Raw genomic sequence first — 18,090 nt, 5'->3', positions numbered from 1 at the left:
AGAATATTTAGGAAAAACTTCACACACTTGTGAAACAGAAGGGTTCTGAAGAAAATAGTCATTAAGAGTAGCATTAAAGTAGCCTTCAAACGTTTTTGTGGGCCGGATCCCTGGTAGAAGCCCGAACCTTTCTTCCTCTGGAAATGATGAGCCTGGGCTGGTCTAGCTTGTGATTACTCCTTATAGCCTACCCCATCTGATTTACACTGCAGTTTCTTCCTCCCTAAGGCTCAGATGATAAAGAGCCAGGTTTCATCCTCATGCACTTGTCCCCTTCACTGTCTAGCTGTCCTACTCTATAAGTCACCAGCTCTCGGTGTGTGCCCTGGTTCTGAGCCAAATGACATGACATCAAAGGACAGGACAGGGAGGAAACCAGAAGTCTGAACGTTGCTTGAGAAGGGACCAGGAAGACTGGGTGTGGGTATTGCTCAGCGGTTCAGAACTTTTTTGCTATGTGCAGGCCCTGGATTCAGTCCCCAGCACCACCAGAAGAGAAAAAAAAAAGCCAAGCATGGTTGCACACACCTTTAATCCTGCACTTGAGAACCAGAGACAGATGGATCTCTGAATTTGAGGCCACCCTGCTTTACATGGTGACTAGGTCAGTCAGAGTTGCAAAATGAGACCCTGTCTCCTTAAATCTCCCCTGCCCCCCAAAAATGCAGAAATTCTCATTTGAATGAAAATTGCTGTATTAGGATATAGTTGGCAAACGTCTAACAAAGCAAGAGAGGGAAATGTTTTTATAATTTATTTTCCATTACAGAAATGGATTCTTTTTCTTAAGACAAGGTCTCACTTGCTAGTCTGGAACTCCCAAGAGATCATTCTGCCTCTATCTCCTAAGTGCTGGGATTAAAGGCACTACCACAACAGGCCAGAGAAACTTATTTTTATGTCCAGTGATAATGCTCTAAAATAATGTCAATCTGAGTTTTATTTAATTATAACTATAAACTCTCCAACTAGTCCTAGTCTTTCTAATTAGTTGTTCTTTATACTGTAGTCACAGGAAACTCATAGAGTCTAGTCCTTTATCTTTACTGGTGCTTGAGAACTGTCTGTAATCTATCAATCATGTTTTAAATAAACGCTGATTGGCCAGGCAGAAAGTATAGGCAGGAAAACCAGACAGGAAATAGAAATGATGTAATGAGAACAGGAGAATTCTGGGAAGGAGGAAGTTGATTCCTCCCACTCCTGCCCAGACCACCGAAGCAGCAGGATGTGATCTGCCTCACTGAAAAAGGTACTGAGCCACATAGCTAACATAGATCAGAAAAATGGGTTAATTAAGATGTGAGAATTAGCCAGTGAGAGGCTAGAACTAATGGGCCAATCAGCTTATAATTTATAGAAACCTATGTGTGATTTTCTTTGGGGCTAAATGGTTGTGGGGTACCGGGCGGGACAGAAACACAAACAAGCAGACCTGGCCCTGTTCATGCTACACTTTACAAATGAGAAAACTCATACTTAACAACAGATGCTTACAGCTACAAAAGGAGTCACATTCCCCGTTATTCAGAATATGTCAAGGAGGAGGCACCACAGTTACAGGTCTACTATGTATGCTTCAGAAACTTTTAATGCAATCAAAAAGACAATAAGAAAATATTGTATGTGTGAGAGAGAAAGAAGACAGTAGAGAGAACTTATCACAGAAATCTAGGGGTCTAACCAGATGGTAAACTTTTTAAAATTCTATTTTTAATGGGTGGGGTGTTTTTGGTAGCTTCATACATAAATACTGCATCTACATCACTCCCACCCCTCCAATTCCTCTCTTGTCTCCCCTCCCAAATTCATGATCTCTTCAATTATTGTTACGTGTGTGTGTGTGTGTGTGTGTGTGTGTGTGTGTGTGTGTGTGTGTGTGTGTAAAGAGAGAGAGAAAGTACTTATTGTGTTTGTTTAGCTTTGTTTTTAGGTGTACACATATCCAGGGCTGACCCCTTGGGATTGGACAACCTAACTAGGAGCTCATCCTCATCCCTGGAAGAAATGGACTCTTCCTTCCTTAACAGCCATTATCCACCTGTAGTTCTTCATCTAGGTGTTGAACTGTGTGGAATTTCCTGTCAGCTGGTGTTGTCATGCTGGTCTTATTCAGACACCCATATTGAGAGTTCATGGGTTCAATTTCTCTGTCATGTGTAGAGGACACTATCTAACATCAGGTTTCCTAGGTCTCTGGCTCTTATAATCTCCATACCCCTCTTTTCTTCCAGTGTCTCTGAGTCTGAGGTGTAGAAGTTGCCTTGAAGAAGTGTCATTGGAGGTTAGACACCCAATAGTCACTTAGTCTCTGTTAATAGTCTTTGTCTGTTGCAAAAAGTAGTTTGATGAGTAAAGCTACACTTACTTGTGGGTATTTATTGTGGTATGCTTATGAATGCATGAGTGTATCCAGGTGTGCTTGCACATGCAGGTGCTTGTGGAGGACAGAGAGTGACATCACAGTATCATTCCCAATAGCTCCTCTACCTTATTTGTTAGACAGGATCTCACCAAACCTGGAAGTACCAATTTGTCTAGGCTTGCTAGCTACTTAACCCTAGGGAATACCATGTCTTTTTTTTTTCTGCATAGTGCCCTTATTGTGCAGAAACAAAAAACTTTCTGCAGATTGTCTTTGACTATTTCATCAACAGAAAAGTATCACACAATTGACTTCACAACACAAAAAGCTACATGTACTTAAGGTAGAATCTTCTAGAGGGTAGAGGAGTTTCCATTTTAGCTACAGTCTTCTGGCTATGATTTTTCTCTGTCCTCAAAGCTAACTACTCTAAAGCAATGAGGACAGGCATTAGAAGTGTGCCTTGCGTCGCACTAAAGTAGGACAAGGTGGGCAAAGCCCAGCCTTTCAAAGTCACCTACTTGTTGTAGCAGAGACAAAGGATTTGACAGGAGACCAGACCACAGCCTCGCCTCTTTACCTGGCTTCACATGTAGGACACACATCACTACTGCAGGTGTCAAGCAAGAGGTTCATGGAACATAATAACCAGGACATGCACAGTTCCTCTTACTTGACAATAGAGTTGTAGCAAGCTTTTATTTCTTTCCCTTGTCCCAAGAGCCTGCCTTGTGGTACCTAGGAGAAGATCCTGTCGACACTGGCCGTCACAAGTCATTTCTGACAGCCAGTACAACACAGCCCAGAGCCTCCTTATAGCCTCATGGACTCCCTGTCACCTCCATCCATGTGAACTGAACTCTTCCCCGCCATGCGCTAAGATTTGTAACAGCCAGTGTCGACAGGAATCCCATGTCTTATCCATACCCAGCACTGGGCTTGTAGCACGTATTACCATACCCAGCTTTTTATGTGGGTGTTAGGGATCTGAACTCAGTTGTGCCATCTCTTCAGCCCCAAATGCTGACCTTTAGACAGGCTGCCTGTAATACTCATTAGAAACAGCTTTTAGCAGTCGGGCGGTGGTGCCACACATCTTTAATCTCAGCAGAGAGGTAGGAGGATCTTTGTGAATTCGAGGCCATCCTGGTCTACAAGAGCTAGTTCCAGGACAAGCTCCAAAGCTACAGAGAAACCCTATCTTGAAAAACTAAAGAAAAAAGAAAAGAAAAATGAAACAGCTTTTAGCAAATACAGTTATGATTGAAACTTATCTTGATCTGGCAAGATCCTATTGCTGCTTTTAAGACTGAGAAGCACTGCCCAGGCCTTTAATTCCAGCACTCGAGAGGCAGAGGCAAGTAGATCTCTGAGTCCAAGGCTAGCATGGTTTATAGAGAGTTCTAGGACAGCCAGGGCTACACAGAGAAAGCCTGCCTAGGGGAGGAGGCATTGAGCAGCATGGGTGGGACTGCCTGGTATACTGGGGCACAAGCCTACTTTCTGTCAGTATGAGCTGGCTCCACAGAGGCTGCGGACAGCTTGTCAAAGATAGGCTGAAAACAGTGAAACAATGATTCCCCTTCCCAGTCATGCATATTCCTTTGTCCAGGACCTTGCTGATGAGCTGATAAAAATAAGGTGAAAATTGGGTCTGGTGGTTCAGCATCTTGGAAGCTAAAACAGGAAGAGCCCAGCAGGTTCAGGCCCAGCTCCCCAACCCCCACACTACCTAATGAATTCCAGACCAGATTGAGCTGCAGTGTTAAGTTCCTGTGTCAAAACACCAAGAAAAAAAAGTTACAAGGCACATTCCTCCCCGTTCCTTTAGCATATGAAGGGATCTTTCTTATCTAGATTGTGTGATCTGTAAACAAGGCTGACATTGAACTCATGGTCCTCCTGCCTCTACTTCCCAAGTGTTGGTTGAAAGGATAACAAAAGGCAAAGTGGGTACCTTTCAGTGGGCCCTGCGAAGGTATGCCATGAGCAGCAGTGTTAATGCAAGAGGTTTGTTGGGGAGGTATTGTATACATAATAAATAAACCGTTTTTTTTTTTAGTATTTGGCTTTAAATTGTGGTAGTGATCTTCCCCACCAGTGGGATTAATGGAGATTTAAGCATTTGTCAGATGAATGGCCAGAGGTCTCCATCATATTTCAGCTAAGCATTCTATAACGTGACTCTTATTTTCTGTTTGACTCTTACTCTTGGTTTGTGTGTTTCAGGTTCACATCCAGTATCCAAATGAGTTTGAATTCAATCTCTATTACCTAAAGTTCTTGGCTTTCCATTATGTGTCTAATCGCTTTAAAACATTTCTGCTGGATTCAGACTATGAAAGATTAGAGCATGGTATGTATTTCTATGCCTCTGTTCTATCTTGTTGTTGTTAGTTACTTTCAGTGGAAACTTGAGTGATGTAAGTGATTCCAAATAAGATTTGAGTGTGGAGTGATGTGAGTAACAGTTCTAGGGCAGTCTGTTCTCTCTCAGCCATTAGTTACAGCAAGTGCTCGTTCGTGTCTTGCCTTTGTAAAGCTAAAAATGCTCACTGCTTGGCACCTTCAGTCACTACCACTGTAGGAGACATGTTTAATTCATAGTATGTCCATTCATGTCCACTCTGATAGAGAGGAACCTGTCCATGGTTGTAACACGAGGGCATACTTGTTGGGGCTTCTGTTCCACCCGGTACCCCACAGCCAGCAAGCCCCAAAGAAAATCACACAGAGATCTCCATAAGTTATAAAACTGATTGGCCCATTAGCTCAGACTTCTTATTAGCTCTTGTAGCTTATATTAACTATTGTTCTTATCTATGTTAGTCACATGGCTCGGTACCGTTCTCAGCAGGGTAGCTCACATCCTGCTTCTTCGGTGGTCTAGGCTGGACTGGGAGGAATGGGCTTTCTCCTTCCTAGAATTCTCCTGTTCTCATTGCCCCGCCTCTACCTCCTGTGTGGTTGACCCACCTATACTTCCTGCATGGCCAATCAGCATTTATTTAAAATATGATTGAAAGAATACAGACAATTTCCTGCACCACATGGTGACAGTTTGGCAACCAGCCCGTGAAAAAGGCTCCAAACCAAACATACCAAAGTTAAATTCTAGCACCACTGCTTACCAGCTGTACTTTGCCACGGGGGGTGGGGGGGGTCTAGGACCATCTCTGAGCCTCAGCCTTCTCATCTGTAATGTGGGGACAGTGATAGGGTACAATAGGATCATAGTGACCACAGGAGGAAGCAGTGGTCAGTTTCTCATCACAGTTGTTAGCATAGAATAAGCCCTTGAGGAATTCTAGATATCAGTATCGTTATTACAATTTCTAAAAGCTATAACATTTATTTTAAAAAAATAGGTTCTAGCCGGGCGATGGGGGCGCATGCCTTTAATCCCAGCACTCGGGCAGGCAGAGGCAGGCGGATCTCTGTGAGTTCGAGACCAGCCTGGTCTACAGAGCTAGTTCCAGGACAGGCTCCAAAGCCACAGAGAAACCCTGTCTCGAAAAACCAAAAAAAAAAAAAAAAAAAAATAGGTTCTGAGAAACTATGAAAACATTTCCCAGGAGTTGTTAGGAAAATGGGAAATGTCTGACAAATTTTTGTTAGGGCAAGTCAAAAAAAGTCAGCCCTTGTTCCAGGTGGCTTGGTTGGAAGAGTACTTGCCTAGTATGCATAGAGCCCTGGGTATGATTATCACCTACATCACATAAACCAAGCATGGTGCAATATGCCTGTCATATAGCACTCAGAAGGTGGGGAATTAAAGTAAAACAGAGTTGATATTCTCAGTACTTCATATGTCACAGAGTATTTAGAAAGAGAACCCTTCACAACTAAAGCTTTACCAGTGATCTCAGTTTAAAATCTGCAGTCAGGAAGTACTAGTTTCAGGGCATGTTCTTGAAATTGTCAGCTATGATGGATATTTCACTTTGGGTGAAGGAAAGAACACTGGCCAGACCACTCCCATCCTGTTTGTTCTTCAGACGTGTGTGTGTGTGTGTGTGTGTGTGTGTGTGTGTGTGTGTGTGTGTGTGTACCTCATATCACAGTCAGAAATAGTGTCCTAAGCAGCATGTGGAGAGAAGGTAATCAGAGCTAGTGACAGCTGCCTATGACAGGGTCACTATTATCACTAAAGGGCACATTATATGCATATATGGCTGTCAGAGAGATACAGAACTGCTCAGCAAATTACCTTTACTCCATGTGATGTGGCCAAAGCCCAGGCCAGAACCCAAGGTCCCTGTTCCCAGATGATGACTCTAGTTAGAGAAACATTAGAATCTGGTGTGGCATTTCTCAGACTTGACTAGAATCATCTGGGGACATCCAGGCAGCACCTCCAGCCAGTTTAGTCAGAACCTGAGGGTGGGACCAGGCAGCCAGAGCTTTTGAAAGCTCCAAGCGATTCTACCATGTTGCCAAGGTTGAGTGCTCCACTGCTCCAGCAGGAGTCAGAAAATATGACAATGGGTGAACAGCTTCGTCCCTCAGCCGCAGGTCCCTCATCTGAAAACTGACCAAGGCTTTCTGTCCCATCTATGATCTAAAAGAGATTAAACAGAACGATTAAAGGAATTGGATAAGAGAATGTTTTACTAAACCTGTTGACAGAGTGAAAATAAAATTGTTTCATCCTGTGTCTTACACATTTTTCATAAACCACCTAGAATGTCAGAACCAAAGGACCTCTCCAGACCCCTCTCTGGACCCACCATCTAACCTGGTTTAATTTATATGCCAGTGTAGTCTGGATTGCCTAATTGGAATCTGTCCCTGCTGGGCAGACTCACCAATTATGAGGCCTACTCTGTGAAGTCCTGGTTACCAGCAGCTGTGGGAACTCTCCTCTACCAGCCACTGCTGATGAACCTCAGTCACAACTGTCAAGGCTTCATCAGAAATTCTCCACTGTCTTGAAAGAGTATATTACTGTTTTGGAATTGGACCATAATAGGACTTGATGATAGTGTCTGATGGTTCAAATATTTTTTAAATGTTTGTTTATATTTAAATTGTTCCCTGTGTATGTACATGTTACTCTGAAATAGTCATTTGGATAGTGTAAGAAAAGCCTATTGTCCATAGTTCCAGTCCATGGGTAGCAACAGGGTAGAGGAGTGTGTCCTGAGAATCAGGGCTACCGTGTACCCTCTCCCATTGTCCTGTCTAAAGTCTATCACAGAGCTTGCTTGGTGACGCTGTGCCAGGACCCTGCAGTTAGGAGAGAAGGAAGGAAGAACAAGGTAGAAAAGAAACAGTCAGTCTTGGGGCCCACAGGTTACATAATTTTGTACAACCTTGGGCCTGAGGTGGTCTCTTGTGGTAAAAAGTTAGCTTTTTAACAGGATCACCTCATACAAAGTGAAGTAGCACTGCCTCACCCTAGCGTATTTATATCCCCCATTAAGAACACAGAATATGCAGCCAGGCATGGTGACACATGCCTTACCAGCACTCAGGAGACAGAGGCAAGCAGATCTGAGTTCGAGTCCAGGCTGGTCTACATACCTAGTTCCAGGACAACCAGCACTAGACAGTGAAACCCTGGAGGATGGGGGAATATCAGAATTTAAGTTCATATTATCAGTTAAGGAGACAGAACACGCCCTCTGTCTTTCTGAGTCTCTGTGACTGTCATTTGTGGAAGTAAATGTTACCCAAGAATATGTTTTCAATTGCTTCATAATAAACAAGTTTATTAAAGAAACAGAAAATTAAATTTTCAGCTAAGCTGTAGGAGTTAAATAGGTCCATTTTCTGTGTAGCCTGTCTCCTTTGTGGTAGTGCATTCAGAAGCAGGACGTGAGTGGGACAGCTCTGCCGAGACCCTGTCCCACATTTCCTACAGGCTTGACACGCTTGTCCCTGGTTTTGTTGGCAGTTAGCTTTTAAGATTTCTGCACATTTGTTGCTGCTTTCAGAAACATAAGATATATATTCTCTTCTATATGTTTCATACTTTTAGGCAAAACTTCAATTTCTTTCCATTTTTTGATGGATTTTTTTTAATTACAGGAACTTTATTTGATGATAAAGGTGACAAACATGCCAAGAAAGGAGTTTGTATTTGGGAGTGTATTGACAAGATGCACAAGCGGAGTCCCGTTTTCTTCAATTACTTATACTCACCAGTGGAAATAGAGGTAGATTTAAATCATTTGTATCTTATTTTCTGAATGTTGTATATAAAAGTTTCTCTTCACTTTAGTATATGTAAACATTTGATGGGGTTTCATACCAAAGGTATTTAAAAGTTTGAGATGACATAGATTTGGGTTGTAATGGAAGTGGAGACTGTTTACTAAATACTTGATGCAAATACTAGGGCTGTTCCCCAAAACTTAGAAGGGATAATGTCAACACAATCAAAGCAAAGCAACTTTGCCTGTGTAGGATTAAAGGTGTGCCGCCAGCCATGCCACAACTGAAGAATCTTAAATGCTTTAGTATGTAGTAAACCTGAGACAGAGCCTTAAGGGAGGCACTGACATTTAGAACCCAGCCCAGAGGATGGCCTATCTCAGGGGCAGCAAGGCTTGGTCATATGTATCTGCATGACCTAGGCATGCAACAGGCAGGTTTAACCACGTGAAGCTGATGCTGGGAACTCAGATCTTCTGTAAGAACATTAAATATTCTTAATAACTAAACCCTCTCTCCAACCCATAGTTTCATCTTCTAAATAATTTCTGGAACTCAGTGTGGTAGCATATAACTCTAATCCTGTCACTTAAGTGATAGACACAGGAAGATCACAGGTTTGAAGCCAGCCAGGATTGCATAGCAAGACCGTCTCAAAAACATCAGCAGAATTACTAGATGGGAACTGTTCAGTGCCATACATAAATCAGATACTTGAAGGCTGGGCAGGATTGGTTCCTGCCCTAGGCCATGCATTTAGAACTCTATTTGACCTTTCTCTGGTGGGACCTTCACCAAGAAACAAAATGCTCATTTTTAGGTAGCCCCTCCTCATCCAATCTTTGCTCTGTGTACTCCACATCCCTGGTCTGAATCCAGATCACTCACCAGGTTACTTGACCAAGTCAGCCTGCCATGTCAGTGCATGAGTCCCAAGACCCAGAGAAACCAAGTAGCTGCCTCACAAGGACGGAGAGGAGTGTGGCTTAGTGGCCTAGGATATACACAAATGTTCATGCAAGGTCAAGGTGGGAGGAGGAGGTTAAACCAAGGTCTGTAAACTGGGAATATATCTCTCTGTGTGTAGTATAGAATTATGAAGAAGCCAAGAACCCTTTATTTGAACCTGGCCTTCCAAATCATTAGGGGGTTACATTTGTTGGGGAAGGAGGATAAATATGTTTTATTTAATGCTCTCTTCATGTATAAGTTTTAAGTATTTAGGTGAATTTATATACTTGCCCTGCAGTATTTAGGTGAATTTATATACTTGCCCTGCACTCTGCAAATGTATGTATCAAGTACTTCAGGGTCAAGATAAAATTACATTTCAGAATTCTCTTTAAACAGGCCCTGAAGCCTAATGTAAGTGTCTCCAGCCTCAAGAAGTGGGATTACTACACAGAGGAGACTCTGTCTGCAGGTCCTTCATACGACTGGATGATGCTGACCCCCAAGCATTTTCCTCCCGAAGAGTTGGATATGGCTGGAGGAGCTGGGCCCCAGAGTCAAAGGAGAACAGTGTGGCCATGCTATGATGACATCAGCTGCAGCCAGCCAGATGCCCTCACCAGACTTTTCAGTGTAAGTCAGAAATGTGTAGACACATCTACAGGCACTCGGCCCCAGAGGACAGCTTAGACTGGCTTGCATACTTACATCTGTAATGGCTCCCTTACTCTGGGCTGTGTCATAGTTAATACTCTGAATCTGAAGAATCCAGCCTTGATTCTGTGCAACAGTGGACACCACACTAACTATTGGCAAAGTTACCCACAAAAGTGACTTTGCAGTGCAAAAGGAAGCAACTGAGAAAAGAGCATTTCCCTTCCAGCGTTAGCTGCCTAGGCTGTTGGAATTAGGTCTGGCAGTGGCTTTTGCGGGTGCTTTACTTCCCTTTGTTAGAAGTATGGGTAGCTGATGGCCTGATGGGACACCTTCTGCAAGGCATGTTCTGGAGTGAAGCCATCCTGACAGTGGACTCCCAGGACAGTGCTGTTCTGACTTGGGTCTCTGTTTTCAAGCCAGGAAGGATAAGCTGCAGTGGTGGCTGCCCTGAGCCCCTGTCAGAGGGAAGTCATTTTCATGAGCATCTCTTGGGTTATTCTTTGCACATCTGGTTTGAGTCACCAAAGTCGAGGGCTACTCTGTCAAGAAAGACTTAACTGCTGCAGCCATTAGGGTTGGAACATAGGCCCACAGTTGGCCAGTAGCTTTGGTCATCAGATTTCCGACAGGCTGTCCAAGAGTGAAGAAGGTGTTTGAGACACACACACACCGTGTCTTGTTATTTAAATCAATCTGTTCAAAAAAAAAAAAACCTTCTGAGTCCTAATAAATCATCAAATCCAGCTATCCTCCAGCCATGCTGTTCATCTGGGCCCAGCACAGGGGAAACCTGCATCTCCAGGCACATCCTGGCCTTCCATAAAATATTCTCCTGTCAAAATGTCCTTTTCATTTCTTTACAGGAAATTGAAAAATTGGAGCATAAATTGAACCAAACTCCTGAGAAATGGCACCAGCTATGGGAAAAAGTAACCATGGACCTTAAGGAAGAGCCAAGAACAGATCATGTAAGTTGGCAACGCCCCCTGAGCTTTGGAGGGTGCTAGGTCAGATGGAGCCCACAGCTCATAACCCAGAGAAAGTGGTAGAGAGGGGTCATGCCCTAGAGCTTCAGGGCAGAATGGTCCAGATGACCGAATGCTTCCTGAATGTCTCACTCTCCACAGTGACATAATGCACATGTTTCAGGCATTGAATCCAGAGAAAATTACTGGGTTCTCTCTATCTCGGTGCCATTGTGGTCTCTTCTGACCTACCACAAGGGACAGGGAATGCCAGGCCCATGTTTGCTCCAGAGAAACTAGCAAAGAGAAATACTGTAAGATGACAGACAACATATGCTACTTTCTATTGCCCAAACTTCCTTTTCTGTTTGCTTCCTGTAGCTCATACCCCATTTCCTATTTCTGAGATTAGAAACATTTATCAAGCACATGATACATCCAAGGGACTAAGCCCTATGCAGTCCACAGTGAGCAAGTTTTGTACCTCATGCACAAGGGGGAATGCAGAGAAGTCTCACAGCTACTAACTGGCAGGGCCACCACTCATATCCACAGCAGACTGACTCCCAGCCCAGCACAGGGAAGCGAGGACACATGGTGTTCTGAAGAGCATTTCAGGGAGAAGAGACAAGGCAAGTGGTCTGAGAAGGCCCTTGATAAAAGAGCCTCTGGACTCCACCTTACCTTCACATGACTCTTCAGGAGCTGTTGCCACCTGGGGCCTTTTACCCCAGAAAATTAAAATTGTTTCTAGATTTTTTAAATTATGAAAGTAGGATGTATATTTTAAAAATAACAATACACAGAACATTACCAAGAGATGAAAATGACCCACAGTGTATAAACGTAGAAATACAAGATTTACTGGATGTGATATTTAGAACCTGCCTTCTTGTTGACATACATGCCATTCATGTGCGTCATTTTGATTGCTGTCTAGAACTCCATTGTAAAGAAATAATAGTTGTTTGTTTGTTTTTGTTTTTTTACCAGTTCCCCAAATAATGGGTATTAGGTTATTTCTACTTCTCATTTAAAAACAGAAACAGATGAATGTTCAACATGTGTTAGCTCACTAGTCAGTTGTTACCCTGAGATACATTTGTATAAATGAAATTATCAGGCCAATCTCTAAGCCGTGGGGAAACTTTCCTTGCTCATGTTGTGTCTTTTTCAGTCCCAAAGACACTCACTGGGGTCCCCAGGACTCGTGTCTACCAACGTGCCTTCCTATCAGAAGAGGCCTGTGCTGCACCCCGTGGACCGCAGCACTGGCGAGGATCAAAATGCCACCATCGCCCCATCCAATGGTGTAGAGCACAGGGCAGCCACGCTTTACAGCCAGTATACATCCAAGAACGATGAGAACAGGTGATACTGCTGGGTCCTGACTGTTAGCCCGAGCCAGCCCTGTGCAAACAGCCTTGGCAGACTTGGATTTGCTTTCATTCTGTGGGGTTTAGATTTTTCTTAAAATGTCTTGTTTAGATGTTCTGGGGGTGGGAATCAGTCTTTGAGAGAATGCATGTCAGGCTATACTTTTTCAGTGGCACCATCAGAAATCCCGCTTATCCTGGCTCAAAGAAAAGGAATTTAGTCATGTAAACTAGGGATGCCAAGGACGTGCTAGAAGTGCCTCTCACAGCATTGTCAGACTTCTCTTTCCAGCTCAGTTTTCCCTTGGTGTTACAGCATTCCTCGCATAGCAGAAAGCATGGAAACCATGAATTCCTAACCAGGGGAGTGTGGTGGTCCCAGCAGAAGGAGTCAGTCTTTCCCCAAAGGGCTAGGGATAAAACTCCAGGGAGGGCTTTCATTAGGGAGACAGAAACTTGATAGACAAAAGGTAGTTTGTAATGAAGTCAGAAGAAACTGTCTTGTTGCCTTCTAGATCCTTTGAAGGAACACTGTACAAAAGAGGAGCATTGCTGAAGGGTTGGAAACCCCGTTGGTTTGTTTTAGATGTAACAAAACATCAGGTAAGACCCAAAAAACTACTGTCTAGACTCACCTCAAGACCTACTTATGTGTTCCTCACCTTTGTAGATGGTGGCTCTTCCAAGGCCCAAAATGTCCCTGAGCCCTGGAAGTAATTGTTGGAAGTAAATTTTAAAGCAGCCTCTACCCAGAGCCCTGCATGCTCAGAGCACTAGAACTCTTAATGCATAATCGTCTCCTCTTTAACACCCAGGTCTGGAAGCTTCTGGGAGCTTTAGCCTGTTCTGTGCACATATGAGCTGTGTGCCCCCTCTCTCCCATGGTATAGCTGTCCATTTTTGCTGCAGAAAACATCCGGTTATGATGAATCTATCTGATATTTATTACAGCCCACCTCACTGTACTGGGAACTGCTTTTCTTCACCACCTGGGTTCACCACCTGGGGTTTACAGCAGGCTAGATTAGATGTTCACTAAGAACTCTTTGGCATGCTTTGCTATTGTCGTAGCTGCTACAGGTTAGACTTCCATCTCTTTGTGTCACGACCACCTCGTCCAGCAAGGATAACGGGACACCAGAGCTCTTACAGGCAGTTTTATTCAGGACTTTTGACAATCGAAGAAATCTCTCTCCCTGGGCAAACCTCCCCCAGCCCTTAAGTAGGCCTGGGCTACCAACCCTGGATAGCCACGTGGGCGCCGTTCATTGGTCCACACTCACGCAAGCAGCTTGCGATCAGCGGGTGGTGTTCGCTAGGATCTGGCCTTAGCCAAATAAGAAGTTGTTTATCCTAGAGAGCACTCACTTTCATCTCGTCGGACGGCGGAAGCCAGCGCCATCTTTTAGGTGCGGCTCCACGCAGCTCTCTACATCTCTGCCCCTGTAATCTCAAGGTACTCTTCTGTCCCAAAGCACCCGTCATTTGCGAGAGAAGTGAAGAAGCCTCTGTTTCAGGCTGACTTGCTGTGGTCAGAATGCAGAGAACATTAGGAAGGACCTAAAACAGTGGTCCTCAGACTTCCCAATGCTGCAACCTTTAATACAGTTCCTCATGTAATGATGATGCCCAACCATAAAATTATTTCATTACAACTTCATACCTTAATTTTGCTACTGTTTTGGATCGTAATTTAAGTATCTGATATGCAACCCCCAAAGAGGTCACAACTCTGGCTGACTTCTGCCCTAGTCTGTGCCTTGTCAGCGCTCCAGTAGGAAGACAGCAAGAGGCTCAAGGGCTTTGTTGGTGTTTTTGTTTGTTGACCCTTAAGAATATTGAGATTTTCAAGCATACAAATAGAAGCCCTTTTTAGAGCTGTATTTTAAAATAATAGTGTCCCTGAAATCGTAGAACCTTCACTGTGAGGAAAAGTTCTATTAAACCACTAAATAGAACATAGAAAATTATGATTTTGCTATATTTTAAAATTATATCAAATTATACTCATATTCTTACCAATCTTCTGGATTTCTTTAGCATGGAAGATAAATAATTTTTCCATTTAGTCCTGCTCACACCATGCCTGGGGGTAGGGATGCCGATCACAGTCCCGCTGTGCACACTGGAAGCCAGACTAGGCCAAGAAGGCTTTCACTAGCAAGCTCTTTAGCTTTTAAAATACTTCATTTCTTCTTATTCCAAAGTAATACACAGTTATTGTGCCAAATTTAAACATCTCATAAAGCTCTGACAGCCCCAGAGCCGGCAGCTAGGAGCTGTCTGTGATTTCCTTCAGCACCTTTCATACCACGTATCTGCTGCCTGCCAGCCTGCTGCTCATTTCAAAGCCTTTCTTGTCCTTTGCCGTCTCATGGCTATGCCGTCACCTAGTGAGCCAGTGTTCAGTGCTGAGCTGACAGATGCAGCGCCAGTGCAGGGCACAGCATTTCCTGTTCCTGCGGGAAAGTAGAGGTGGGAGAGATGGTTCCGCAGATACTAACATTCATTTCCACCAACATCATTAAATTGTTTCTAACAAGTTCTGTTCCCAGTAACAGCATATGGGAGTCTCACTGTCTTGCTGGACATTACCAGCCACTGTAGTACTTCTCAGACTGAGAGTGGGACTCAGTCATTTCATTCGTCAGGCAAGGCTGGGGAGACTGTGGACATGTGAGGCTAGGCAGTGTTTCCCTGTTACCGGCCATTGTGATCCTTGCCTCATTTCCAGGTGGGCTGTTTATCAGTGTCTAGGGATTTTTTTGTTTTTTGTTTTGTTATTATTTTTGTTTTTTCAAGAGGGTTTCTCTGTGTAGCACTAGCTGTCTTGGAACTCGCTTTGTAGACCGGGCTGGCCTCAAACTCACAGAGAGCTGCCTCTCTCTGCCTCCCAAGTGCTGGGATTAAAGGTATATGCAAGAGGCAGCCAGCGTTGTTAATGCTAGGGTATTATTCCATGTGGAGTGCACACTGAAAGCAAGGTATAGAAGAGAGATTAAATATGGTTTGGAAAATCATTTCCCCTTTCGGTGACCCATCTGTCTCTTTTTGATCCTAGCTGCGATACTATGATTCGGGGGAAGACACAAGCTGTAAAGGCCACATTGATCTGGCTGAAGTAGAAATGGTTATCCCTGCTGGCCCCAGCATGGGAGCCCCAAAGTATACAAGTGACAAGGCTTTCTTTGATGTAAGTTCACCTTTCCTGCTCTGCAGCAGGTCTCTCGTCACCTCCCATCACCACAGGTCCCAGAGGAGTTGATAGTCACTAGATACGGGCATCTTCCGGCTCTGCATGAGTGGCAGACTAACCCCATGCCTTTCCTTTCCCACTGCCCAGAGCCTCTGTCCCTCCTCAACCTCACTACAACACTGTCACTGCCTTAGTCTCCCTGGAGTGGGGAGAGGAAAGCTGACATTTTCCTGGAGTTGCCTCTGAGGAAGGTGGGGGAGGGCCTCAGAACCAGCTGGCGCCTCTGGCCTCTCCCATACACAGCACCAAAGCAGAATGGTGAGAAAGCTTGAGGGGAACTGAGCCGCCCCTTTCTTCAGTTGGGGCCATAACAGAAGCCCAGAGCCAGGGAACAACATCATAGCCTGTACAGGAATGCAGAGTGTGACCTCCCACTTGATGGCACCAGCTTCATCCTAAGGATTAGTTAGTTGGGGACTAAATATCTTCTGGTTTTGCATGGCCCTTAGAATACTCCACAGTCTACCTCAAGGTGACAGATGATGTTAGAACAAGCAGTTATGTCTTAACAAGTTGGGACGAGTTTGCCACTCACACAAAGCCATAAAAAGCCTGCTTTATCTGTTCCTCTGTCATTTGGTCCTATAGCTCAAGACCAGCAAGCGTGTATATAACTTCTGTGCTCAGGACGGACAGAGTGCCCAGCAATGGATGGACAGGATCCAGAGCTGCATCTCTGATGCCTGATGCCCATGGCTGGCCAAGCACAAAAGGTAGAGGAGCTCATCTGCCAGACAGAAGCGGACGGTGGTCATCCCAGGACTGAGGTTCTGCTTACCCTGTCTCTTCTTGAAGCAATTGCCTTGTCACACAGGTCTGGTAGGCGCCCAGGCCCCTCACAGCCTCATCCCAGCTGCGGATCAGAGGAAGCTCCGAAACCAGCTGCCATCATCTCCTAGGCAAGGTAGCTACTGCCTGAGTCCTCGTAAAGGTCTTTTTTGTTCTCCAAGGTCATAATTTCCTTCCAGAACTTTTGACAACAAAAATCCAAAGCCTCCAAAGGTCATAGAATGTCCTGCATATGTTTTCCATCTGACACACCTACTTTTATGCTTAACCTTTGAAATACTCACCTCCCTGGTGCTGCCAAAAGGTGCTTTTATGGTCCCTGCCCTGCCGTGGAGCTTCACTGCAGGGGACATCACCACTCAGTGACAGGCTAAGAAGGAGTGCACAGGATTCTGATGGGAAAAGCAACAGTGGGCCTGGGCCAGTGCAGAAAACACTGCATCAAACCGCTGGTCTCCGAGGACCCTGTGCCTGTGTCCCGTGTCCTCTCCTGTTCCTTGACAGCTTTCTGTGAAGTGACAAGCAGCAGCATGTATGACCCACAGAACACGGGAGCAAGTTGGAGACTGAGGCCAGCTGCTCACCAGCACGCACCGGGACAAAGCTACATAACCAGCCAGCACTGCTCTGAGAAGTAAGAACTGCTCTTACACTCTCTCAGTTACAATAACCTTGTCCTTTAGCTTAAAACTCAAGGATGCGGTTCACCTCTGTGAGCCTGAGCAGCCGCTGGGTCTCTGATGGCTTGATGGATGTGTTTGTTTTGAAATGTTAATATGTTAAATACCAAACTAATATTTCAAAATATGTATATATGATTTCTATATGCTGATTTTTCAGATAGCCTGCTTATAATTTAATAGAAAAATAGCTAAACTGATTCATAAGATTTTAGAAATAAAAGACTGTTTCCTTTTTAAAGAATAAAAACTACTTTGTAGATTAAAAATAAATCAGATTTTCAAATTAAAAATTATCAACACACTAGAAAATAGAACTGTATTAATATATAAGAAATTGGGAAATAAAAATGAAGGAATTTTTATCATATTCATTTTATAAATTTGCCACCTGTGAAAACGGTTTTTGCACATTATTTGTATTTTTCTTTGTATATGAAATAATTTTTTGTACTTTGTAAACTATGGAGTCCATTGTTCTTTCAGCTCTTTGAGACTGTGCGCACTACTGCTTTTGTAACTGGATTCTCTTAACTTTCATGAAGGCATTACAGGCCCGAAGTTCACTAACCACCCGGAATTAAATTTATTTCTTAAGAAAAACTGGCTCTTGTGTACTGTGAAGTCAGGCTGGTTCTACATTGCCCACTACTCAGGAGCAACATCCCATTTGGGCTTTGGAAGCCTCGGAGATGCTGGACTGCAGCCATGAGCTTCTGGGTCCTGACATAGAAGGTCGTCCTCGCTGCTGCCCCAGTAAGCTGTGCTAGCGGCTATGCTCCTGCTTCTCTCGGGCCAGAATTTACTACCTGTGGTGGATGGCAGATCATAAAGATTGCAGGCAGAAGAAATTGAAGTTCTGGTCATCACAGACTTTTCTGGGTTGAGTTAT

At 44.1% G+C, this 18,090-nt stretch overlaps 1 protein-coding gene across 3 annotated transcripts in view; it reads left to right on the top strand.

The window, feature by feature from the left end:
- Sbf2 (SET binding factor 2) overlaps window positions 1-17,801 on the top strand; it is a 395,017-nt gene extending 377,216 nt beyond the window's left edge. For all 3 annotated transcript variants that reach the window (XM_075971874.1, XM_075971873.1, XM_075971872.1), the window contains 8 exons: window positions 4,595-4,721; window positions 8,399-8,526; window positions 9,875-10,108; window positions 10,996-11,100; window positions 12,275-12,468; window positions 12,989-13,076; window positions 15,535-15,666; window positions 16,318-17,801. In XM_075971874.1, the coding sequence (XP_075827989.1) occupies window positions 4,595-4,721; window positions 8,399-8,526; window positions 9,875-10,108; window positions 10,996-11,100; window positions 12,275-12,468; window positions 12,989-13,076; window positions 15,535-15,666; window positions 16,318-16,416 (1,107 nt within the window). In that variant the 3' untranslated portion in view covers window positions 16,417-17,801. The remainder of the gene's footprint in view (window positions 1-4,594; window positions 4,722-8,398; window positions 8,527-9,874; window positions 10,109-10,995; window positions 11,101-12,274; window positions 12,469-12,988; window positions 13,077-15,534; window positions 15,667-16,317) is intronic.
- The last annotated feature ends 289 nt before the right edge of the window (window positions 17,802-18,090 follow it).

The sequence above is a fragment of the Microtus pennsylvanicus genome, chromosome 5 (genome assembly GCF_037038515.1).
Source record: "Microtus pennsylvanicus isolate mMicPen1 chromosome 5, mMicPen1.hap1, whole genome shotgun sequence".
NCBI lineage: Eukaryota > Metazoa > Chordata > Mammalia > Rodentia > Cricetidae > Microtus > Microtus pennsylvanicus.
The sequence above is the reverse complement of the archived record's forward strand: the minus strand, read 5'-3'. Positions and strand labels throughout refer to the sequence as shown.